The 25,084-nt window shown below is 36.4% G+C and overlaps 2 protein-coding genes across 2 annotated transcripts in view; both read left to right on the forward strand.

Annotated features, from left to right (window-relative positions):
- Positions 1-885: 885 nt before the first annotated feature.
- On the forward strand, positions 886-10,614 carry LOC108238366 (fibronectin type III domain-containing protein 7-like). The gene is made up of 14 exons (XM_017420384.3): positions 886-1,050; positions 1,223-1,238; positions 1,386-1,646; positions 2,456-2,716; positions 3,829-4,089; positions 4,838-5,101; positions 6,479-6,733; positions 6,802-7,059; positions 7,442-7,696; positions 8,128-8,382; positions 9,010-9,270; positions 9,421-9,450; positions 9,555-9,592; positions 10,130-10,614. Exons 1-13 carry the CDS (start codon positions 997-999, stop codon positions 9,584-9,586), a joined length of 2,463 nt encoding a protein of 820 aa, XP_017275873.1. The 5' UTR covers positions 886-996; the 3' UTR covers positions 9,587-9,592; positions 10,130-10,614.
- A 3,377-nt stretch (positions 10,615-13,991) lies between these two features.
- Positions 13,992-25,084, forward strand: part of LOC108238418 (G surface protein, allelic form 156) — a 36,343-nt gene continuing 25,250 nt past the window's right edge. Inside the window, exons 1-18 of the mRNA XM_017420472.3 lie at positions 13,992-14,091; positions 14,200-14,221; positions 14,473-14,733; positions 14,869-15,129; positions 16,064-16,333; positions 16,693-16,956; positions 18,457-18,575; positions 19,203-19,344; positions 19,877-20,140; positions 20,305-20,565; positions 20,748-21,008; positions 21,337-21,594; positions 21,763-22,023; positions 22,109-22,372; positions 23,056-23,316; positions 23,406-23,666; positions 23,917-24,174; positions 24,759-25,022. Of these exons, the coding sequence (XP_017275961.1) occupies positions 14,038-14,091; positions 14,200-14,221; positions 14,473-14,733; positions 14,869-15,129; positions 16,064-16,333; positions 16,693-16,956; positions 18,457-18,575; positions 19,203-19,344; positions 19,877-20,140; positions 20,305-20,565; positions 20,748-21,008; positions 21,337-21,594; positions 21,763-22,023; positions 22,109-22,372; positions 23,056-23,316; positions 23,406-23,666; positions 23,917-24,174; positions 24,759-25,022 (4,006 nt within the window). The 5' untranslated portion in view covers positions 13,992-14,037. The remainder of the gene's footprint in view (positions 14,092-14,199; positions 14,222-14,472; positions 14,734-14,868; positions 15,130-16,063; positions 16,334-16,692; positions 16,957-18,456; positions 18,576-19,202; positions 19,345-19,876; positions 20,141-20,304; positions 20,566-20,747; positions 21,009-21,336; positions 21,595-21,762; positions 22,024-22,108; positions 22,373-23,055; positions 23,317-23,405; positions 23,667-23,916; positions 24,175-24,758; positions 25,023-25,084) is intronic.

The following is a 25,084-nucleotide window of genomic DNA, read 5'->3' on the forward strand; positions in this document are numbered from 1 at the left end:
TATATATGTGTCTGTATATGAATCTGTTTGTGTATGAATATGTAAATATACATCATATAAGTAATTTTGTAATCTAATCTTAATTTTTGTTTTTTTATATTGTGTAACTATGTGAAATTTTTAAATATGTTTAATCATAGTCTTTGTTTTTGTTATATTCAATAAAGCTTGATTAAAAAGTATTACTCAAGTGTATGCCAGATGAAATACAAAAATAAGTTGCTAGTAATTGTAAAAAAGAACCTAATGATGGTAAGTCAGAAATTCCATTAAAAACTGTATTTTCACTGACTAATAATGCAACGGGTTCATAAGAAATACATGATCTTAAGCAAATTTCTCTTCACCATTAAAACAAAGGAACCCGCTTAAAGATTTTTCCGTTGAAGTTGTTACCAGGAACGGAACAATAATATCTCCCCCTTCCAATTCCACCTAAAGCTAATAAATAAAAAAACAACTAATTTCAAGACGAAACTCTTTTTACTGACGAGGGTGGACCTTCTGAGACAAAGATTCAATATTGTAAGTAACAGTTGTTTATTTTTGCCACTGAAACATTCAAAACTTCAAAAAATATGTTTTTTTTTATTGTACGCTCTTTAACACGTTTGGATGAATTTCAGGAAGCAAAAAATAAACTAATAAGAAGTAATTCAATACTTTCACAGTATGAAACAGATCTAAACCTTCAAGCAAAGGGAAACCCCAGCATCTCCCCCAGACCCATATACATGTCACAAGTGTTAGATTTATTCTTTAACACAGAATATCACACCTATAGCTACACGCTGTTCATCTGTCTTGAGTTTGCTTTAATATGATTGGACATTTGTTCCAAAGCAGGAGGAGCTAGAGTCACTTATTTTAACTAGCCCAGGCGCTACACATTTTAGGAAAAGGAGAAATGATCAAAGAAGGTTGTTTTTCTAAGAATAAAACGAGGTGTTGAGAGTGTTAAACATTGAGAGGAGAGCTTTGAGAAGGAAATCAAGAATGGGTTACATGAAGTGGCTGGTGATGTTTGTCTTTCTGAGCATATGCTCACAGGTACAGTAATGAAATATTATTGCTAAGATGTAAATTTTATTTTAAAAGAAGGAACAATAAAACCAAAATAAATAATATGCACTGTGAGTTTAAAATGCATGAAAAACAAGTTTGATTCTAAAAAGTTATGTTCAACCTCTTCTTACTCGTGTTTTCTTCTCTAAATTTGCAGACTGCAGCACAATCAGGTACCGTGTTCTTTTTTTAATCATATATCTCATTATGAATGTTCCATATGGAAGAAGAAGGGCCTTATACGCAGATTACAAAAAGCATCAGGGCATTCAGAATGATAAACACTTGCGATAATGACCTATTGCCTTACTGTCATGCAGATCTCCAAGTTTCTGTCTTCTCTATAACATCCAAGACTGTGTATCTCAAATGGACCAAGTATTCTGGAGCTGCCTCATACAAGATCTCTGCCGCCTTGAAAAGCTCACCAAACAGCCCCTTTGCTTTTGCCACATTTGGTCCAAACACAGTGATGGGCTCCATCACCTCTCTGTCCCAAGATGTTGAATATATCTTTACAGTTGAAGCTCTGGATGCTTCCCAGACAGTTCTGAGCTCCGCATCTACTGAGACAACAACAGGTGAGGTGTACTGCCAATGCTTGCACTGGTTAAGTTGTTCATGAGTTCATTATTTGAAATTCATAATGTTAATTTAATTGTTTTGACCACGTTCTATATTTTAAAACAAGTACTGTTTAAGTTTCTCATTTCCAATCTGACTAATTTTTTGAAAAGTATCAAATATATTTAAGGGAATTCAGAAAAATGACTAACAATACAAAGTTTATCTGTTACTTTTATTTTTGTTTGAGGTGAGCAGCTGCCAAAGAAGGAGGTCACAAAAGGTTGATGCTATTTCTCAAGCTAATATACTTTACAGCTGTGATTAATATTTTAAACTATGTCTAATTTCTTTCTGAAGGTCTTTCTTTTTTCTTTTATAATCCTCGGATCATGACAGCATATTATGCTGTGCATTTAAAAAAATTGAGAAAGTGGACAAATTGAGGACAAAGGAAATCATCTAAAGCCCAACAACATATCTAGGAACAGTAACTAAAAGTTGTTTCTTTAAAAAACAAAAAAGAAAGAATCAGCAAAGACATGACAGAACCTAAGAGATGCATCATCCTTGTCTAGTTTTTACCAAATATATCTTGCTATTTTATGTGTGTCAAACTGTGCTATGGATGGGAAACAAAAACAAATTATCTTTATGAAAAAGTGTTGGTAACAAAGTGTGCACAGAATAAATTTATTGTAGGTTCTGTGATAAGGTGTCTGTCATGTGGAAAACATTCAACACAACCACTACTAAATTAAATTTGCAAAAGTGTCTCTTGATCTTAGATATGATCTCTGATATTGAATGTGTATTGCTGTTTTAGCTCCTGATATGATGGAACCCATCAAGACTGTCAAGTCTAAAGATAGCAGGACCCTGATGGCAGAGTTTAACCCGAAGACGGGAGCGACGCATTACGTCATACGCATTGAGAACATCAATGGTTTCTTCAGAGAAGACACTGTGTCCTCCTCCCCTGCTGAGATTAACAATCTCAGCCCATACACAGAGTACTCGCTCAGCATCATGGCCGCAAACAGTGTTGGCCGGAGTCAGCCATCAACTCCTGTGACTGCAAAAACAGGTACGTCTGCTTGCCATATTACAGTATTAATCATTTCAGATCATTTTTACATGTTTCTGTCTCCACAGCTGGGAAACAAAATACAAAAAGAGAGAAAAAAAAAACCCAGAGGCTGATCAAATAAGACAAGAGTTTCGAATTCTTTAATAAACCCAGAGTTGTTTTCTCTTTAGTCTTAACTGCCCTGCAGAAGTTAATGGATCCACATATTGTAACATAAAGCCTCCATATAAGGTTTTGTATACATACATCATCGGTGCAGTTCCTTTTTTATCTGAGAAATGTGTCATCAACCCTAAGGGCCTTCTTATGTGACTACACCTGAACTCCTTTATGAAAAATATATAAAGGAAACCTCATTGTTAGTACACAGCTTTCACACTTATTAACACATCTCCATTCTCACCTGAAGGGAACATTTGATCCTTATGAGCCAAAAACCAAAAAGAAGATCATGCAACAATAGGTTTAGCAGATTTATATTCTGTTTCATATTGGACATGGAGATAGTTGGAGTGAGGACAGAGGATGCAGAAGACAGAGTTAGATAGAGGAGGATGACTCGCTGTGGCGACCCCTGAAAAGAGAACATTTAAAAGAAAAAGAAGAAGCTATTCAGGTTCATATTATGGATCTCATTTCATTGATCCAACGTTGCTGTATTCTAGATCTGAATTAAGACCAAACTCTGAACTTCACTTCTTTAAGACTCATCTTTTGTGAAATATGACCAAATAATGAGTTTCCAAAGAAACTGGGTTTCACTCAAAAATCCATAGCTGAAGAAGTAATATTAAAAAACTTTTTTATTACCGTTGATGTTAAGAGTAATTATTAGATATTGTTAAACAGTGATGATCCTTTAGTTTGGGTTTCAAAAATTGGATTCTTGCTTCCTTTCACTCAATATTACATTTAACTCATGAGCCTTCCAAAGCAGCACAGATTTGTCTGAGCTGTAACTTCCTAACATTATCCTATGCTGTTCTTTGCTTCCAACTGGTCTAAAGTCCACACAGCGACCAACACTAGTTGGAGTTCATACAAATTTTATCCAGTTAAGAGTTGATCTCACACATGTAAAACTTATAAAACTTTTATCTCCTCCACAGTTTTGCCACCTCCTCAGATTTCTACTTCTTCTCCCAGCAATGACAGCATCGTTGTTTCCTGGACTCCTGTTGCTCAGGCTGTACAATACACCGTGTCTATATACAGTTTTGCCATCGGCACCGAGATGAGGTACAACACATCCAACACCAGTCTGACCTTCCCCGGGCTTGATGCCGGATCACTCTATGGCATCAAAGGTTCAGCTTGGGACCCTGAGGGCCGAAACGGAGAAGGCAGTTTGTATGTCAACCAAACAACACGTAAGGAGACACTGGCATACCTCTATGTTTGTGATTTTACACTCAGTGCTTATTGTCTTACATTATGACCCTTATTGTTGCATCTTTGCAGAAATATTTGCATTAGTATGCTTTTGGGAGTCCTAATTGTGCCAAGTGAAAAGTAAATACGGTTATAGATCTACCCAGTGTTGTCACAAGAAGTTTACCTATCAAAAACATTCGGCCATGACTTGCATTAACCAAATACCATAAAACATTAACAACACCAAAAATAAACTTGTATTTTTAGACTGTAATGTAAATTTCATTTTATAATTGTCAAAAAAAGAACCTTAAGATTTAAGACAAACTAAGCATCCTAGCCTCATATACAGGTGGAAACTGTGCATCAGCAAATAATCCATCTACTTAACATAAGCTTGAGTTTATGAAATTAAAGTAATAATTATATATATGAATAATCTTTCAAACTATTGCAGAAATTAATTCAGCAATCAAAAGGATTTTGTGCTGCACGATAAACCAAATTTAAACAATTCTTGACCTAATATCTTTTCTGAGGACATTAATAGACATGGCCATATAAAACAGCAAAATGTTCCACTAAAGTTTAAAATGAATGTAGTCAAATAAAAAAAACAACAACAACAAAAAAAAAACAACTTAAACTTAATAGTATGTTGTAGTGTGTATATGTATAGTAATAAATGATTGTTCTCCACTTCTGTTCTTTTCTGTTTCTCTTTATAATGTTATCTTTCATCAGGACCTCCAACGCCATCTTCTGTCAACATCTCTGTGGTGATGAGTAGCAACATGGCTGGACTCTCTGTGTCCTGGGAACTTGACCAGGAGGTTTATGGAACCATTGAGTATCATGTAACGAGTGACCAGAGCCTACGCTGTAACAGCACTTCCAGCTCCTGCACCCTGTCTCCAGTGGGTTGTGGAGAAGTTCACACCATCGAGGTCACGGCATTCAACGAGGCCGGACCCAGCCACCCATCCATCCCGGTGGTCTTTATCACCTGTGAGTAACAATTATATCAATGTGACAACCTGCTGACAGTTTCAGATAAATCACTGCCAGTAGGTTTCCCTTGATAATAGCATTACAAGCAACACATTTCCTGTGGTTTTACATCTACATCAGTGACTCATTCTATGTCAAAAAGTTAGAAAATAACAATTAAACATGATCAGGAAGAGATTCTCTCATTTGGTTAATAGATTTACTTTCATTGTGACATACTTTAACAATTAATGTTAAAATAAAACTATTTTATTCTTCAAGTGAATATCTATACTAAATCTTGAAATTAAAAATAATTATTACCACAATAAATAATAAAATAAACACATTCTTCCGCTGCCAACTACAAGCTGTTAAGTTTTTTAATGTATGTTAAAACATGGAGCTGCATTTTCATCAATCTGCTTTAAAGACCATGTTCATAATGATATGAAAATATAACATTTTCTTTTGTTAACATGCTTTGAACAGCTGTAGCTAAGAATTAAGTTTAGTTATCTGCGAAAAAAACAACAACATGTTGGTAGTTTGATTTTGGCTTCCTCACTCCACATGCTGAAGTTTTTAAGTCCCAACACTGAACCCCAAACTTTTTCTGCATCAGTTATTTGGTTTTGTTAAGAATTAAAAAACAAGACAAAAATGCACTAAATAAATGCATTTAATTGACCCATAGTTTTCATACCTGAAAAAACATAATTAAAATGTTAAAGTCTGTAGTATTTGAGAGCCCAAATGCAGAACAAGAGGCAGATGCTAAAAATCTTTACTTCCAGGGAATTGAAAGTGCTGCATCTGCATGAAATTTCAAAACTAAATTGTTAACACAAAATTTAGTGAGGCAAATAGCAGACAAAAGAACAATCATGGAGAACAGACTTCTAACAAAAGTAAGGATCTTGCTTAAAACAAAGGAAGCCAGGAACATGTAAACTGAGGAAGGTGACTGAATAAACAAACAACATTTGTGCTGATTGGTAAAAGATGTCTGGTGTGTATATAGGGGAAGTAGAAGGCTAAACTGACTCAACCAACAAAGGAAAAGGCTTCACAAAACAAGGCAGGAAGTTACACAAAATATTACACATAATAGACGTGAACAAAATATACCCAAACAGAAGTCAGAGCTGAAGATATGAACTGACTGTAACATCATAACATAGAACTTAAAGACCAAATTCAAAATATTTCACAAGCAGACAGGAACATTGTTGATTATTTCTCCCTCTGGAACATAACCATGTGTTTCAATAATATGTTTTAGAATTACTATCATATTACAGATAAAGCTTGCTTGACACATTAAAACAAAGCCCATATTATCACACTGTCAGTGTGTGAGTGTGACTAAACTGTCCTGTCTCGTGCCATCAGTCCCCTGTCCTCCAGAGTCTCTGACCCTTGTGAAGTCATCAGAAGAGAACTGCACACTGATGTGGAACATGGTGCCTTATGCTGACGGTTATGAGGCATTCATCAAGAAAGCTGACGGCAGTGAAGAGCCCTGCACCACCACTGGGAACAACTGCACCTACCACTGTCAGTGTGGCCACACCTACCTGATGTCTGTGTTTGCATACAACCAAGCTGGCAGGAGTCAGGAAGGAAAAGTTCTCAACTATACCACCGGTGAGTAACAGCAGGATCTCAGTGAGATTTGACACTTCTCTTAATGTGTGTTAATCTGTGTGTTTCAGTACCCTGCTGTCCTGAAAGTGTTTCTGTCTCTGCTGTGAGCACCGACACTCTGGAGATCATGTGGATGGCCTCGCAGGGGGCGGAGCTGTATGAGACCCGGGCTGCGGACAGTTCAGAGGTCATCCTGTGTAATGACACATCGCCGATGTGCGCCCTCTCTGACCTCAGCTGTGATAGGTCCTACAGCGTGGTGGTAACGCCTTGCAATGAAATCAGTGGATGCAACCGCGCTTGCAAACCTCACTCCAGAGACACAGGTGTTTGTTCCTCACAAATACCTTACTGTATTTCACACTAAAGTTATACTTGTGTCCCTTTCAGAGGTTATTTGCAGCCAATGTTTAGATTTGATATTAGGTGCAGTTCAAACGCTTTATTTATATTTATAGTACATTTTGGTAAGCACAGCATTTTTAGTAAAATTATTTTTTCTAAATATTTAAAAATATTGCTTAGGCTCTTAATAAATGATCAAAAATGACGTGTTTACTTATATTAGTTTTGATAAAAAAAATCTTCAATTGCCATTGAATTTAAAAAGAATATGTTATTAGCTCTAAAAAATACTTTGCAAGGGACTAAAATGGTATATTTAATACTAAGTAACTCCCCTTCCACCACTTTCTTTGTTCCCATCAGCTCCCTGCATGCCAACAAATCTGAATTTGAGTCTGAAAAACTCCTCCTCCGTCAGTGTCAGCTGGACAGCCAACAACAGGAACGCCACTTACACAGTGAGCGCAGATGGAGAATCTGCCAGATATACCTGCACCACCAGTGGAAACAGCTGTGATGTCACTGACCTCCCCTGTGGCTCAACCTACAAGTTCAGCGTTTCAGCGTCCAGCAGCGCCGGCCAGAGTTTACCCAGCTTCTTGGTCTCACTAGAAACAGGTGAGAAGTCAAAAACTGGGTGACAAATACTCAACAAGATGACTGTCATGGATTTCACCACCTTGTGTTACTTCAGTCTTTCAAAAGATGTTCTCAGTTTGTGTTTTGATGTCAATGGTTTTGTCTAATTCTGATATTTATTGGATGTCAGATTGAAAAGTGTTTTTTCAGTAATCTTAAATTAGAGTTTGGCTTGTTGGGTGATTTGTGAGGAATACATTTATGTCAAAATCAAAGCAACAACACATGTAGCTTGTAACAAAGCAATAAATTCTTCAAACCCTGGGTAAATAAACTTAATTAAACATGTCCCTATATGTCAAAGTTTAAAAGCAATATAAAAACCATAACAATAGATAAGTTGAATAAATCAAAGGGGAAACAATGTTTCAGATGAGTAACTTTTAAAATTGTGCCATGCTTTCCTCCAGAGCCATGTTGCCCTGTGAATCTAATGGTCGAACAGGTGACTCAGGCGATGACTAACGTCTCGTGGTCTCAGGCCAAAGGGGCACACTTATTCATCACCTCTCTGACATCACCACGTGGTCACGCCAGCTGTCACACCCAGGACTCCCACTGCCTCATGGGATGCATCACCTGTGGCACAAACTACACCGTCACAATGGAGGCGTTCAGCGTCAGTGGGCGCATGTCCAACTGCACCTATCAGGGCTTCTCATCCAGTAAGTGATGAGATAGATACCCATAAACCAATGGGCCAGTAATGATAAATATTTGGTAGAAATCCTGAACTTATTGCACATTACATAAAAAAAATTGATAATTTTTTTTTAACACATATTATGTTTCCAAATCAATAATGTTATGCTTAGAACATGTCTTCTTCCAAAATGAGTAGGACCAGATTCTGTAACATTAAACTATGTATTTAATTTAAGAAAATAATAACCAGTGGTATATATGTGTATATGTAATTAACGTTTGGAAGCAATATAATTCAAGATGGCCACCTTAGCAAACACAAAAATGACAATAGATAAGTTAGTTTTACAGTTACTGAGCTAAAATTTGGTGTGGTAGTAGTTAATAATCATCCCCATCACATCCTGAATGCTAACAGATCACTGGTCTTTGTTTAAAACATGACCTCTGAAACATCTCTTATACTTGTTCTCTTGTTAGACAGTTAGCTTGTATTTCCTATGCATTTTCCTGCACTGGGATTACAGAAAAATAGCCAATAGGTGAATCTGCTACAACTCATCTCTTCTCATTTTATGCCTCTCTTGTGCATGATATAATAATAAAAGGTAAAAGTGTTTTCCTTAATTGATGTGGGTCGTCTGCAGGTATCTGCTGCCCATCAGGTGTCCGCCTGTACAGGATGGCCAGTAACTCCATGCGAGTTTACTGGCGCAGCACAGGCACCAATCACAGCTCCATTGCAGAGATGGTGGGCAGCAAAAACAACTACACCTGCACTGCATCTCCTGGCGAGAACACCTGTGATGTTGACAACATCCAGTGTGGGGATGTCTACTCAGTAGTTGTGGCTCCACTCACACCAGAGGGCAGCAAAGTCCCGTTCTGCCCCCAAAGACTGTACTCAGGTATCAGTTACAATGGAACCCTTTTTTTATACCAGATCTAATACACATATAAAAATCTGTGCACTGATGAATGGAAACATCATCATCTAAAAACATTTTAACTAAAGTTGAAAACATTTTTACTCACTCTTTCTGTTTCTCCTCCTACAGTCACTTGTTCAGGGAGTGACGTGGGCACAGGTGAGTGTGAGTTTGCAGGTCTTTTTAAAAAACACGTGCTAGATCAGAGAAATACTATAAATGCCTTTTTTTTTCTAATATCACTTCAATCTTATGTTGTCCAGTGATTTACAGAGGAAAGAGAAGTGTTGACTAGCATGTGGTAAGTTCAACCTTTATTCAAACTCAAAAACCATGGAGGCATGCAGCCAATTAAGAAATGTTTATACTCTTAATGGTCACAAAAGTTACTCATAGACACTTTCTCATTGTTTCAAATTCTAAAGAAGTTACCTAAAAACAAAAATGCTTTGTGAATCATAGAGATTACAAAATCATGACAGCATTATTTTGTGTTTTGCTTTACCTGCATTAAAATAGTTTATGGTTATTCAGTCCAGCCCAGAAATATATATATATATATATATATATATATATATATATATATATTCTGTGGCTTGATGTATGCACTAACAGCAGTAATGGTGACGCTTTGAGCAGAGAGAAAGTACATAATCCTTTATTTTTTTTTTGTAGATGTAGCACTGAGATTGTGGAGAAAGATATACATTTATTTAAAAGACTGTATATGTGTAATGTTTTTTAATATAATTTCATGAGATTTTATTAAATGTTCAAGTAAATATGACAATCCTTACAAATTGTAGCAGTTTTGATGTGTTTTTGTGTTTCTTGACAGCCTCTTCTTCTCAGACTCAACTCATCTTCTTCTAGCACAACCCTTCCTCACATGGATGTCAATGTTTATAATTAAGCTAAAACAAGCTTTCTGCGGCCCCGATACACAAATAAATAAATAAAAATAAATAAATGGTGTACACATTTTATGGCCAAGCACAAACATCACCCAATCATTATGATTTGTTATTTATTAAAGGGAAAAATGAATAAATCTACATGTCAATCATGTCATGGATTTGTATTTGGAAAAAGTTTCCTAACATAAAACATTGAATCAGATCTTTAAAGATGTTCATATTTTATCTAATAAAACATTTTTAGTTGCTCCAGTCCAAAGTAGCAGGCCTCCTGATGATGAAGCAGCAGAAACTGATCGGTGCACCTCCTCGTTTTGCTGTTTTCCACCCTCAGGATGTATTCAAGTGTGTGAAATATGGTAAACCTGGCACGTATTTCATATTATTAAAAAAATCCAAGCATCAATTTTGTGTTTTGTGTTTTTTTTTTGCATTCATATGTGTTCTTCACACAATAGCAATTAAGGAATCCAAACTGTTCAATGTATCCGCTAACCAGAGTCATTTTCACATTTCTGATGGTTTTTAAACATTTTATAAATAGCATTCTTAGTCCTAAAATCCTCCACTGACAGCTTATTTGGATTCAATGTTTTTATAATGATCAGCATTATTTTTACATATCCTAAAGTTCTGAACTTATGGCAGCTCCAAAGCATTTAAACTAGTTTATCAACCGATCTAATGTAGCCTTCAATTAACATTTCTTTTCATTTACACAGCTATTAGGAAAGATATCAGTACAAAGTCCCTCTAGTTATACATTTCAGGACAGACATTTATAACCAGAGTTACTCCAAATATATAAATAAAGATCACAGTGAAAAGAACATAAAATGCCACTTTGTGGTTCAGTTTAATCACGCACAGACATGGCTTTCGTGATGAGCTGCATGGCCTTTTTTGCAGCCCAAGTTTGATTGGCCTAAGTCCCTAAAACTCTGAAAGAAAGGTTTTTGATATTATTCCCAGTGTGCTGTAAACGTTGTGGGTCGTGTGACATTCTGTTGGGAATGGTTGCCATTCATATTTAATACATGGGACTAAGCCGAGGAGATAAGATTTCTTTCAGACACGCAACTCTTGGAGAGCTGAAGTAACAGGAAAGACTCGTAAAGTGTTGGTGTGGTCAGACTCCCACCAAGTTTTACTAGCTTATATGAATTTACAGCCAAATCCATCTTTAATGTCTACAGACTTTAACAAAACAATTGAGAGCATTAAAATCTTTTGGAGTTCTTTGCACACCCTCAATCTCTCCACTCAGATTCATTCACCTCAAAAAGCAAGATAATTTTTGAGAGATCTTGTAGACAAAAAGAAAATCAGAAATCATTAAAATTAACAACTGAGAATTGTTTTACATCATATCTTGTGATAATAGACACTTTAGTCACTACTTATTCTGGTGTAAATCAGGGGGGTTAACCTTACTGCTGCCTGAAAGTCAGTATACTCAGTTCATTACTGTAACACTATATCTGTGATAATTGTTACTTATAAAGCGACTTAATATGTGTTGTAGGTAAAAAACAAGACAGGGATGGCTTAATGCCAAAACCTGATTTTTTTTTACTTTCCCCCATCTTTTCCAATGCTAACAAATTTAAAAGGACTGTCTTTCCAATAAAACAGTCACATCAAACTTCCCCTGTCAGAGTATCACTCTGCTTCATCTAATCTCTAAAATGAGAATAATCAAAGACAAGTTGTCATTATATATAACACAGTAAGGAGTACAATTAATAACTTTAATAACTTGTAGAAAAGCAGCACATCTCTAAAATGAACATAGCCGTCAATAACATTTGTGATTTTTCTTCAGTGACAAGTTAAGTATAAATTTAATATAAAGTAAATTTGGAGACTCAACTTGTTTTAAGTCAACAGATTTATTGGCACTGAGACTGAAAGCAGATTTAAAGTGAAAGCAAATTTTTTGGGTTACCTGAAGTAATCCTTTAAGGAACATTTGGATATAAAATGACCCCCCCAAAAATTATAATATGTATTTATTAGTTATCTTTTCATTGCCATGTCAGTTACATTAACATCATAAAAGTGAACCAGAATCAGGCATTCAATACCTATTACTATTATTTATTTGCTGATGAGACTTTCACAACTTTTCTAAAGCAGAAACCTCATATTCTTCAGACTTAGTCATGTGACTTATTCAACACGTGGCTGGTTATTTCATTATTTCAAAACATGGGAAAACATACATATATTTAAATTCTAATGAAACGACAGCAAAACTACTAACAAATTGTGTTTGTTGTTGCCAGGAACATGCAACAAAACCTTCCTAAATGACTGAAATGATTTGTAATTTTAGTGGTAAGTTGCATTACAAGATGTTAATACCCGTGACCTGTAACAGTGTCTACTTCAGAACAACATAATAGTTGCTTGAAAATACAAAGAAATATCAAGGTGTTCACTTCACATGTCCTTATTCAGAGTATTTCAAAATTGTTCTTTTGTTTATTCAGGGCAGCTAAAGTTTCCTCCAAAGTTTATGACCCATATCCACTTTCATGTTGACTTCCTTTTTTCCTAATAAGAAACAAGGAGGTGATAACTCTATTCACGTGTGATAAAAGATCTCTTTTACCCAAGCACGTAGCCTACTTAGAGCCACCACCGGGATTTGAAGTTAACTTCATTTCTCATCCAAATAGATAATCAAACAAGAATAAAAACCAAAGGAAAGACAAGGAAAGAGACGAGTTTGTAACAGTTCCAGTAGGGTGTGTTTGTTAGTACCTCATTTTGTTGAAATCCCAATTCCCAAGATTGCATTCCTGACTAGAGTTTCAGTGAGACTTGTGCCCTTTTCTTAGACAGACCCTCCCAAGCCATTATCCCTGGGGATCAGGTCATTCACTGTGTTCCCATGTATTGTTACATGGTTAACAACAAAAAAAACTTTTTTTTGTTGCACTTTTCCTTTAGAGGTCTTCCACTTACAGTAACTTGGATGGGGACGGGCTGAAAAATATTATTATTAATAATAATATTAGTAAAAAAAACAATACCAGGACTCTAGAATTAGAAGGAATAAACTATAAAATCATACAAAGAATAATGAATCAGTCCAGTTCATGAACTAAAGTTATCACATGTGTTCCTCTTTCGGAGAAAGGTAGCTGCATCCCATAACCCTGGATGGAAAAGCAGGTAAAGAAAAGGGATGGATGGATGCACAATAATGCAAGAACAATATGGATATAGAAGATAGAAGGAAGGATGCACTGTAGGACCAAATTCAAAATTTATTTTAATTTTTTTTCTGTGGCAACTGCTCGAACCACTGTTCTCCTGTGCCAAATTTTTTAAAGTTGATTTTGAAGCGAACTGCATTCATGGGTAAAACATACAGTGGACTAAACTTGATTAATTTTAAAATTTGTATTAACATTGGCTTCACTTCTTTGGATTTGGTAACTAAGTCTGAACTGAATTTATTACATTCTGTTATACTAAAGGGCTGAAATAGGTGTAAAAATCCAACATTTATTTCTCATTTGTAATTGTTTAAATGGTCAGTTGTTAAAAAACACATAATAGATGTTATGCAAACTGATACATACATATTAGGTAAACTCATCAAACTCTCATCCATCCATCCATCCATCCCTCCCACCTGCTGTGCTTTCAGCTCTGACTGCCCTGGGCTGCTGGTTGGACCGCCTGTCCTCATTTGGAGAACACTGATTGGTTCCCATGAATGTTAAGCTGAAGCTCAAAAGAATCCAGTACACCTTTTGTATTTGACTCCCTCGAATACCAAACTAATTTTAATCCCACTGTCAAAGAGTCAAAGATGGGATTGTTGGGAGCCATAGGCTTTTCCCTAATTTTGGCATCTTTCACTCAGGTAAAGCTTTAATTTATCATGTTAAAGTTTTGAGATACTGATCAAATATTTGATGCAATTTATTGCTATATTTAAAGCATATTTTGTACATTATTTTGTTGTTTACAGATACAACAGTGCAGTGCAGATGGTAAGAGAATGGAAAAAAATATCTAATAAATGTTTAGACTTCATGTATCCTAGTACTGTATGAATTAGGAAAAATAAGCATTATATCCACACATGATGAAAATCTATGTGTATCATTTAGAAAGATACAACAATGGCACAAAGGCATTAAAATTAATTGTATTGTTTCTGTTTATTTCATTGTCTCATTAAGTTTGAATAACAAAGTACATCAAACTCAGCTCAATGTCATTCATTACCTTTTCTTTTCAGAGTGTAAAATCTTGTCGGCAGTTCCCACAAGTGCCTCTTCCATTCAAGTGAAATGGCAACAACATTCTTTAGCAACAGGCTATCTTTTGGACACCCGAAAGAAAAACTCCACAGATTCAGCACCAATTATCCTTGCTGTGTCAGGCCAAGTGACTGACAAGACTGTCCAGGGTCTGAAACCTGGAACTGAGTATAATGTGACGCTCAAAGTCATGAATTTTTTTACTGTACAGTGTGTGACTTCAGTGTTGGTGACCACAGGTATGTATTTAATATTTTTATTTTCATAACTTCTCAGACAGATAAAAGTTTACTAAAAGAATACACATAAAATAATCTTAGAAAAGAGAATAATGCAAGCATTAAATGAGATTCATTCATCCTTTTTCCTTACAGTCCCTGACACATCACAGATTCTAGAGGGTTCGTCACAGACAAGCACTTCTGTCACAGTAAAATGGAGTATGGTACCATCTGCACAGTCCTACATCCTGGAGGTGTACTCTCAGACCACAAGGAAACTGATGAACTTCACCTTTACCAACACCATGGCTGTGGTGGGAAACCTGCAGCCATCTACCAACTACGACTGCTACGTCCTTACAGTCAACCAGGCAGGCATGGGAAGCAGAAGCAAAGTCAGGACCATCACAACCTGTGAGTCATGATCAAGTCTGAAATTTTAGTTAAGACAAAGGGATTTGCAAGTCTTCCTTGTGTTTTCAATCTTCCCAATTCAAATACAAAAATTGAGCCCAGTGCAATGAATGTTTTAAATGATTTTAAAATTATTATTATTATTATTTTCCAGTTTTGTTATCTCTCCAGCATTAAAATACAAAAACATATTCAAGAATTAAAGATCTTCATGAATTTGTGTGTCTTGATTTGTAACCATTTCAGAAACAATTTCTGTGAGGCTGAAATGGATTTTTAAAAAATAATTATGCTACTTCTTACTGGAGATCAGTATAGATCATGAGATAAATACAGCCCATGGGTCAGAAGCAGCCAATGGATTATGTCAATCTGACCTTTGCTATCCTCAAAAACAAACAAAAAACTTGAAATACATTAAATTAAAATGACAAAATAATCTTTAAAAGAAATAAACAACGTCTATACTATTTTCTAACCAGCTGACAATAGAGGTTGCTGTCTATGTTAATGTCTACAGTAGGTCTAAACCTTGTTTATAAGGTTGCACTGCCAGAAACAAAGTGACTGATTTTACTGGAAGTTTCAGAAATGACTCCAAATGTTACATCAATTTATTGTCTTATGCTTTGATCCATTTTACTTAGTCAAAAAAAAGCTCATTAGGAAAACAAATTGGATCCTGGCCCTGGTTAAAGGTTTATCAGTAAAATGTACCATGTAACTGGAAAAACATAGTACTGTTTTAGTTTTTGGACTTCGTCATTCTTAATGTTTTGGTTGAACAAACTCAATTCAAAGATTCAGAAGGAGACATTTTAAAACCTCAGTATAAAAAAATAAAAAAATAAAAACTCTGAGTGAATAAATACAATAGTTAAATAAAAAATCTCAGAGTTGTGTGTTCTCAAATTGAATTATATGTGTGTTTTAGTGGTGCAGCCTCCAGTTGGAATTACAGCAACACAAACTGGTGAAGTAACAGCAAGAGTCACATGGATACCTGTGGAGAACGTCCTGTCTTACCTGGTCATCGTTCAGAACCTTGATGACCCCACAAGGCAGCCTTTTGTGCGCAATGTCACCGACACCAAGGTGGACGTTCCTGGCATCGAACCATGTTCCAACTTTTTGATATCAGTGTCTTCATACAGCAAGTTCCTGGTCCCGAGCGAGCCCACAAACTACACTTACACCACCAACAGTGAGTTGTCAAAGCCAAAACTCTGGATAAGGATCTAGGTCAGCTATTCTCTCTCAGGGTTTCTCTTTCAGATATGAGGAAAATGATCCTCAGACTAAAAAGGATTCAGATTTTCTGAAAACTGAATTCTCTTGTCAACAGCATCACATAAACAGAAACCTGAGCTAAATTAATTCAAACAAAGAAAATTCTGATTTTGGTATAAAACCCACACTGAGCTGTTAATTTGTCAATTAAGGTCAACTTTGACTAAGTAATATCCCAGTCAATATTGTCTCTTATTGTCTATCTATAGCAACCTTTTTCCTACATACAGAAACTTAAAACAAATACATTTTTCTTCATATTGTTACTTGCAGAGCTGACTCCAGTTTCATCTGTCTGGGTGGACTATACCTGCAACAATAACTCTGTCAGGATATCCTGGTCATCTGTTTTTGGGGCCAAGACTTACATGGCCACAGCAATGGATGAAAACAGAACACAGATGACGTGTACAAGCCAGGGCACGGGTTGTGAAATCACCGGGTTGAAATGTAGTCAGCACTACGTGGTGAACGTAACACCTGTGTCAGACAGCTGCAGGAACTTGGTCAACGCCACCACAGCTACTTTTCAAACTGGTAAGACACACACAAAAACAATTCTCACAAAAAGAAGCTTCTTCTTAGTGACATAATCACAGCTAATGAGTTGAGTCACTGTTTGCACAGACAGCTTGTTTCTTACAGTGACTCACTATCATATGATGACAGTTTAATCCATCTCCATCTTAAGTTAATAAACAATATCCATCATTTTTAAAATTATTATTATAATTGGTTTTACTTTTTTCATTGTTTTATGTTTCTTACGTATCTTTTATGTATCCACAGGAAGTTATTTTCTTCAACAGAAAATTACATTTCTTCAACTTCCTAAAAACACCTTATTTGTTGTCCAACTTTTTCCTCCTTTATTTAACGACATCACCATGAAACACAGTGTCATAATGTTTGCCTGTTTTGGAAAGTTGCACATACCCCCAAACTCTGACTATCTGCCACTTTTTAAACCAGTTATTTCAGTATTCAGAGTAAACTGGGCACTTCAAGTTCAAGTTTTAGACATATTTATGTAAAAATGAACAGAACCCTCACTCTGTAGATTCATAGAAGATTTAAAAAAGCTGCAACCCAATAAGAATAACTTTTTAAAAAAAATCAAAATAAGTAATTCTACCTCTCAATCACAGTCATATCAATGGCTAATGTTCTATTAAATGACAAACATTTTATCCACTCCACCCAGGCATCTTTTTTGTGTAGGTTGTTAATCTTTTCATCACACGTACCACTTTATTCTGTTTGAGAGGCCCGGTCGGTACTTGGTGTCCTGCCCCACCCACATGGGTCACCAGGAAACTGATAAGCTTTTGTGACCTGAATTATCCTCAATATGATTTTGTTACCAGCAAATAAATTAAAATATTTCATACCTGAAACAACAACTCTTAATAATCTTCTGTAGACTTATGGAACTGTAGCACAGAGCAATTTTCCTGAGGCTTTTTAGAATCTTTTAATTAAAGTATTCTGTAAATGTGTCCACATCTGGCTTTAAAAATATGTTGAAGATAAATATTCATACATTTTATGATAATATGTCACAGTAAAAACACCTTTATCATTAAAACAATTCTTTATAAGATATCTCTAAGGGTTGCTACAATAATGTTAGCCTAGAGTCATTAGGGAATACTTGTTAAAAAGTGTAATTTTTCAGGTTTTGTTTGCTGTCCAAGTTCACGTCTGTGTTTAAATCATCTCTAGGTGTCTCCTTTTAAAACTGGGTCTCCCATTGAACTTTGCTGACTATATCATATTGTGTTGTATTCATTTTCTCAATAATAGACCTGTGCTTTCATGAAACCTGACTGCAATGGAAAACAAAACTGCTATCTTTAATATCAGGGCGTTTTGACCTGAAAAGAGATTTGAGACGTTTGTCTTTGATGTTGACATTTACCCTCAATTACTTCTTTTTTCATTTATCCATCTTTCTGTACACGAATTGTATGATATATTATAGTATATAATTCTAATATGGTTTAAATAACTGCATGAATATCACTTCTCTTTAAGCTTCCTGCCCTCCAAGCAACTTGATGTTGTTTAGAGAATGCCACAGTGATGTCATCAAGTTTTCATGGAATCACACAAGCAATGCTGAGTACTACCTGGCCAAGGCAGTCGACTCCAAGGTATTATATTCTAGATTTAATTTATATTTTATGCTGCTGTTATCACTATCAAGAGATGCGGCACAGTAATTAAGTAAAATGTGATTGGATAAGAAAGGTTTAAAGTCATTTTAGTTTAAAAAGTATTTAAAAAGTAACATCAAACATGGGTAATGCAAATAAAATCTTGGTATAATTCAAATAAATTTCTCATTTTATCACACTACTTTCTTAATCAAACATATTTCAATTTACTATTTTATAGTCATGAATAAACATCTACAACTGAGTAACATTTGGAGTCAACCCATTTCAAAATGGCTGCCAAAGTTAACTGACCTACACAAAAAGGGCTATGCCTCAGTGAATTTTACAGATATTGAGCTTAATTTAGTTTGGTAGTAGCTGTGTGTCATTCACAACACATACTCCAAGCGTTAACAGATCATTCAGATCGTTCATAACGTTATTTTAAAAATTTGACCAAAATAGATATGATATGATGATAAAATAGCATCTCATTAAGGAATGTTAGGCTTTTGATTGGTTTTATTGTTGTAGTTTTTTTTTAAGACAGCATTACACATATAAATATTTAAAACAAAGCTGTGATCATTTCTTTTGTCCTCATGATTTCTCTGTATGCAGGGAGTGGTTTACAACTGCCTGACTGGAGACAACTTTTGTGATTTCACACGTACACTGTGCGGACGACTCTACTCCTTCACAGTTCAGACGACCACAAGTGGCTGCACAAGTGAAAGTAGCTCAACGGTTTCCATTCAAACAGGTAGAAGAAAAAAATACTGCAATTGCAACAAGTAAAACCACTTTAATGACCACAGTTTTTACACACAGCACAATTTAAAGCCTTGTTTATTGCTCTAGTATGACTGACAATTCCCATATGATAATTCAACTAGTTTATATTGTATTAACATTGGCAAAAATATTAAAATACCATCAAAGTAAAAAGGAGTTGTTGTCCTAATGTACTTGTTTATGTTGCTAAACAGTTAACAGACAAGAGTAACTAATCTAAATTACAACAACCTTTTGTGGCCTTATTAAAGAAAGTCATGATAATATTTTAGACTTTTAGCCAGAAGCAACATTTAAAGTTTGTAGATTTGACTGAATTGCTGAACCTAAATGACAAATTAGTCTCTTGATTTGGGGAACTTTTCTGTCTTTTAAGAGTTATATTTTAATCATTTCTTAATGTCTGACCAGCAGTCAAGTAAACTTGACTAGTTTGATGTATGAAAACATCTGTTTGGGTTATTTGTCCACATATTTTTATGTTCTTTCCAACTTTTTAGCCCCCTGTATGCCCCAAAATCTACAAACCTCAGCCAGCTGCAGCAGTGATGTTATAGTCAGTACGTGGGATCTTGCTGAAGGGGCATTGCGGTACACCGTTAATGCTGAAGGCAACTTTAAAAACAGCAATTACAGCTGCAGCTCTCAGACCAACAGCTGCGCTATGGAGGGTGTCCGCTGCGGAGAGAGCCTGACCATCACCATCAAAGCTTTTGACAATGAGTGTGCCAGTCCGATGCTGCTGGGATATCCTGCTGAGACAGGTAACTCATCCAGCTCATCTGTCCTAAACAGATATCACTGAAGCTAAATAGCGAAGATTATGCAGTGTAATGTGTCACCTAAAAAAAGTGAGCAGAGTTATAATGACACATGATTACACAAATATTAATAATGCTTGAATGTGATTTTTGTCCGCCTCGTCCAGTTCCATGTACCCCTCAGAATGTGTCAGCTATAAAGGACTGTGGATCCAACTCCATCACGGTGTCGTGGGTCATGAACAGTGGTGCACTTTTCTATGTTGCTATTGTAAAAGATAGTAACAACATGATTCACAGCTGCAACTCCATGGATTTGTCATGTAAGATTAAAAACCTGAAGTGTGCCACCAACTATGAGGTTTATGTCATTGCCTCCAACTTCTACTGCAACAGCTCAGAGAGCGATAAGATCACCTTAGAGACAGGTACTGTGTGGAGTTTTCCCTCACCTTTTTATTTTTAGTTGTTTTACCTAAAAGCTGCATATGGTTTTGAAAATGATAATAGGGATAATTGTAGCATTTAAAAAAAAATCGCCATAAATGTTTTGCAAATGTTTGAAAAGCAAATCTCTAAATCTGACGTTTCTAATCTTTTTTTATTCCAGCCAACTGCCCACCAGGCAACCTCACTGCCTCGTTGGACTGTGCTTCCAATGAGGCTCTGATCTCTTGGACTGCAGATCCATCAATGAAATCCTTCACTGCTACCATGAAAGATGAAGATTCTGAAATTCTCACCTGCACCTCCCTTACAACTAGCTGCAAAGTGTCCAACCTGAAATGTGGTCATCGCTACAGTGTCTCTGCCACTTACTTTGATGGCAACTGCTCCAGTATGCCCTCTGAGTCCATCTACATGCAGTCTGGTAGGGACAACCTCTGTTCAAAACATGAGACTGGAAGATATTTTCATCTGTACATCATCTCTTCATTTCTCTTTAAATACATTAAGTGGTATAAAACTAGTACACATACTGTAAATCAAACCACAGCTTTACACAGGTACAACAGAAGCTAATGACAACAATTAAGTCTGAAAAAACACTTAAAATCTCAATGAAATCAAACAGGATGTTTCATGTTTCTCTTCTTTTGCTATGTATGTTATCTCTAATCCAAAAAAAATTAATGTCTGAATAAGATACTCATTTCATGCACACTATCCTTAACCAAATCTTCTCCTTTCGAAATCAGTTCCTTGTGGTCCAGACAGCGTGCTTGTTGATCTGGACTGTGCATCTGGTGGTATGAACATCAGCTGGAGCGCACAAAAAAACGCAGAGGCCTACATGGCTGTGATCTCAGACAGCAACAATCAGATATCCTACTACAACACCACAGAGCCCAAAGTGATTGTTCACGCTCAGGAATGTGGGCAGGAATACACAGTGAAAGTGAAGTCTTTCACTAAGAGCTGTGTCAGTTTTCCAACAGAAAGGAAATTCAGAGAAGGTAGGAGATGTTTTTTTCCACTTCTGACACTAATCTGGTAGATGTCAAAGTTGTGTCATATCTGCTGGCATGTCTACATTTATTGTGCACTGCAACGCTATGTTCAAAATTCAGTTTCTTTCTGGCGTAACAGTACTGAGCTCATCTGAAGCTGTTTTATCCCCCCAGCCCCTTGTGTGCCCACTAATGTGGTGGCAAACAGAAACTGTGGGCAGAAGTTTGTGGATGTGACGTGGCAAGCGAGCCGTGGAGCCACAAACTACACTGTAGCTGCCCTGGATGAAAATGGCAATCGTTTAAAATGTGTATCCAATCAGACATCATGCAGGTTGGAGGGCCTAACATGCGACCATGTTTACAATATCAGTGTGGCTGCTGTGGATGATTTGTGCAGCAGCATGAAGAGCCTTCCAGTGAAACTAACAATAGGTACGAATTGGTTAAATAAAGTACAAAATTTAAATATATGTATTTTAATTGGCTCTTACTGTTTAATTGAAACCCTCCTTTGCAGAACCCTGTCCTCCCTCTCATCTAACTGCCTCAATGAACTGTACTAACAACTCTGCCAAGTTAAACTGGAACAGCAGCCCAAATGCAGTGTCTTACACTGGAAAGGGAATGAGCTCAGACGGCCATATTGTAACCTGTGAGGCAGGACTGATACAGGGGTGTGAGTTGGAAGGCCTGCTCTGTGGCAAGGAGTATTCCTTCACTGTTTCAGCATCAGATGGTAACTGTAAAACTATAGACAGTGAACCAGTCATCCGGAAAACTGGTGAGAGCCAAAAGCAACTCTGTTTTTGTTGTCTTTAATTTATACTTTTACTCCTTTCTTACAAATCCTGTGAGGAACAGGTAGCCTGCTATCAAAATCTTGTTTTTATTATTAGAAATACTGGCTGTTGTGACATCCTAATGCTACTTTTAGGACATTCATGGGTTTGAGGTTTTATTAGATTATTTAAGATTTAAAAACTATTATTTTTCTAATTGTCTTGTTTTTCTTCTAACCAGAAATGGGCAGATAGGTAACATAGATGTTTGCCAGACAACTTACTTACCCAAACACCAATGATGTTTGCTTTAGTGTTGCAAACATAAATAAAAATTAAATAATTAATTAATTATTAATAATAAACAAGAGTAACAAATCAGAGTGCTTCTTGCACTACTGACTTTTGTGAAAAATTAACTTTCTAATTAAACATACAAAATTGGATTTAATCACAAGTTGCACAAAAAAACCCCATTTATAATTATATGACAAAGTTAATTTGCTAATGAAAGTTGTGGAAGTTGAAAGATCTAACAGTATTACATTCATCTTTAGTACAAGTAGTTTTAAAAGACATTTTTGTGTATGTTGTGTATGTGTGTGTTGTGAAGCTCCTCTAAAACAAGGTAACAACCTAAAGTATAATCAAACAGCTGATCTGACCTCTTTGCATCTTGTTCCAGCCCCATGTGCTGTTCAGAATGTGCTGACTACCCTCAACTGTGAAACCAACGCACTGAGCTTCAGCTGGGGGCCTGGATCCATCCCAATGAACTACAGCGCCACCGCTGTGACTGCAAACGGCACTGCACTCCAATGCATCACACAGGATTCCAGCTGCACAATCACAGGCTTACAGTGTGGTCAGCAATACACAGTGAGAGTGAAACCCATCAGTGGCACATGTGAAGGCCAGGCCAGTGCCCCAGAGATTGTAAATTCAGGTGTGTTTTTCAGTTTAGCCATCAGTCGCAAAAAAAAAAATCACTTTTTCCTTTCTTTACTCACTTTTTTAATCGTCATTTTTTTCTAGCTCCTTGTGTTCCCATGAATGTCCAAGGGACTGTGGACTGTTCCACTAACATGCTGCAAGCATCCTGGGGTAAAGCAGCTGGAGCTGTGTCCTATACCTCCACTCTGAAGGGAGCAGGAACTTTCTCTACCTCCTGTTCAACAGCTTCCCAAAGCTGCCTTTTTTCTCAGCTGCAATGCGCTCAGTCTTATTCGCTTAGTGTGGTGGCTGTCAATGACAGGTGTAACAGCTCAAAGAGTGCCATAGCCACAGCAAAAACAGGTAACTGCAGCACATTTACATGAATGTCTACATATAAGGATTTGTGTTGGTGGTATTTGATATTTTTGCAAAATTGTTGAAACTTTCTTTTAAAAAACGACTGAACAATGTTGGAGAGAAAGGTTAAACCGATTAGAAATCAACTCAAAGCCCACAATTATAAAATCTGACAAAAATTGTCCAAGAAGAAAATAATTCAAAGTAATCAAATAATTATTCACAATCCTTGTTTTTCTTTATTGATCTTCAGCTCCTTGTGATCCTACAAATGTTGTTGCTTCTCTAAACTGCCTGACTGGTGTGGCGACGGTGACGTGGACTGCCAGCACTGGAGCCAGTCATTACTCAGTCCTCGCTGAGACTAATGGATATGCTGACTTTTGTAACTCCACCGGTACTTCCTGTGAGCTGACAAAGCTGCAGTGTGGGAAGGGTTACACGGTGACTGTAATGGCAGGGGATGGAAAGTGCAACAGCTCCATACTTGCTAAAACCAACATAACTACAGGTAAAGTGACAACTTTCCACTGTACCTTGAAGCACATTCACATTTCAAAGATGAAGTAAAACACATTGAGCTAAACACTGACATTGACATTCAGCAGTGCGTGCAGACATATATTTAGTATTTAGTATTTAATTTATGTAATTAAATATTTATCATGACTGTGAATAATGTAAATTCCTCCAACAGTTAGTTTTAATTGTACATCAAAAACCTACATTTATTGCCAGATATGAAATCCTACAGAGCAATGATGAAATATTTTATACTCTTTAATAATAAAAGTTTGCATGTTTGTCAATAACGTGCATTAATGGTTTGCACTGGAAAAACGACTCAAAATGTAATTCTAATGGCTTCATTATGGAGCTTGTTAAAGATTGTTTAGAGACTTAGCTTAAATGATACATATTCTTATTCTTTTCTCAGTAAAGATTGAAGAATTATAACTTTTAAAAATATTCAAGTGTTTTGAGATTCTTCAGGACTGCTGTTTGTAGAGAGAAAAGAGGGTTTTATTTTGTTTCTTCTGTCTGAACCAAACCTTTCTTTAAATAATACAGTTTTTGTGTGTGACTTGTTTCCAGCCCCCTGCGCTCCAGTGATTCAGGACTACTCTCGCAGCTGCAACAGTAGCAACACCTTGGTCACGTGGACTAAGGATAAGTATACATTAAGCGTGATGATAAATGCCACCTCCAGCCAGGGACACTCACTGTCTTGCAGCTCTTCCACCAACAACAGTTGTGTCCTGGACAATCTGCTTTGTGGACACTTCTACACCGTTCAGGCTGTTGCAAAAGGAGTCCAGTGCTCAAGCAAACCCAGCTCTGCAATTCAGATTGCTGCCGGTATGCCATATAATAAATAATATGTATTTTGTGTTAAAAAAAAGCTGCTCACTAAATACAGT

This window comes from Kryptolebias marmoratus, linkage group LG24 (genome assembly GCF_001649575.2).
Source record: "Kryptolebias marmoratus isolate JLee-2015 linkage group LG24, ASM164957v2, whole genome shotgun sequence".
NCBI lineage: Eukaryota > Metazoa > Chordata > Actinopteri > Cyprinodontiformes > Rivulidae > Kryptolebias > Kryptolebias marmoratus.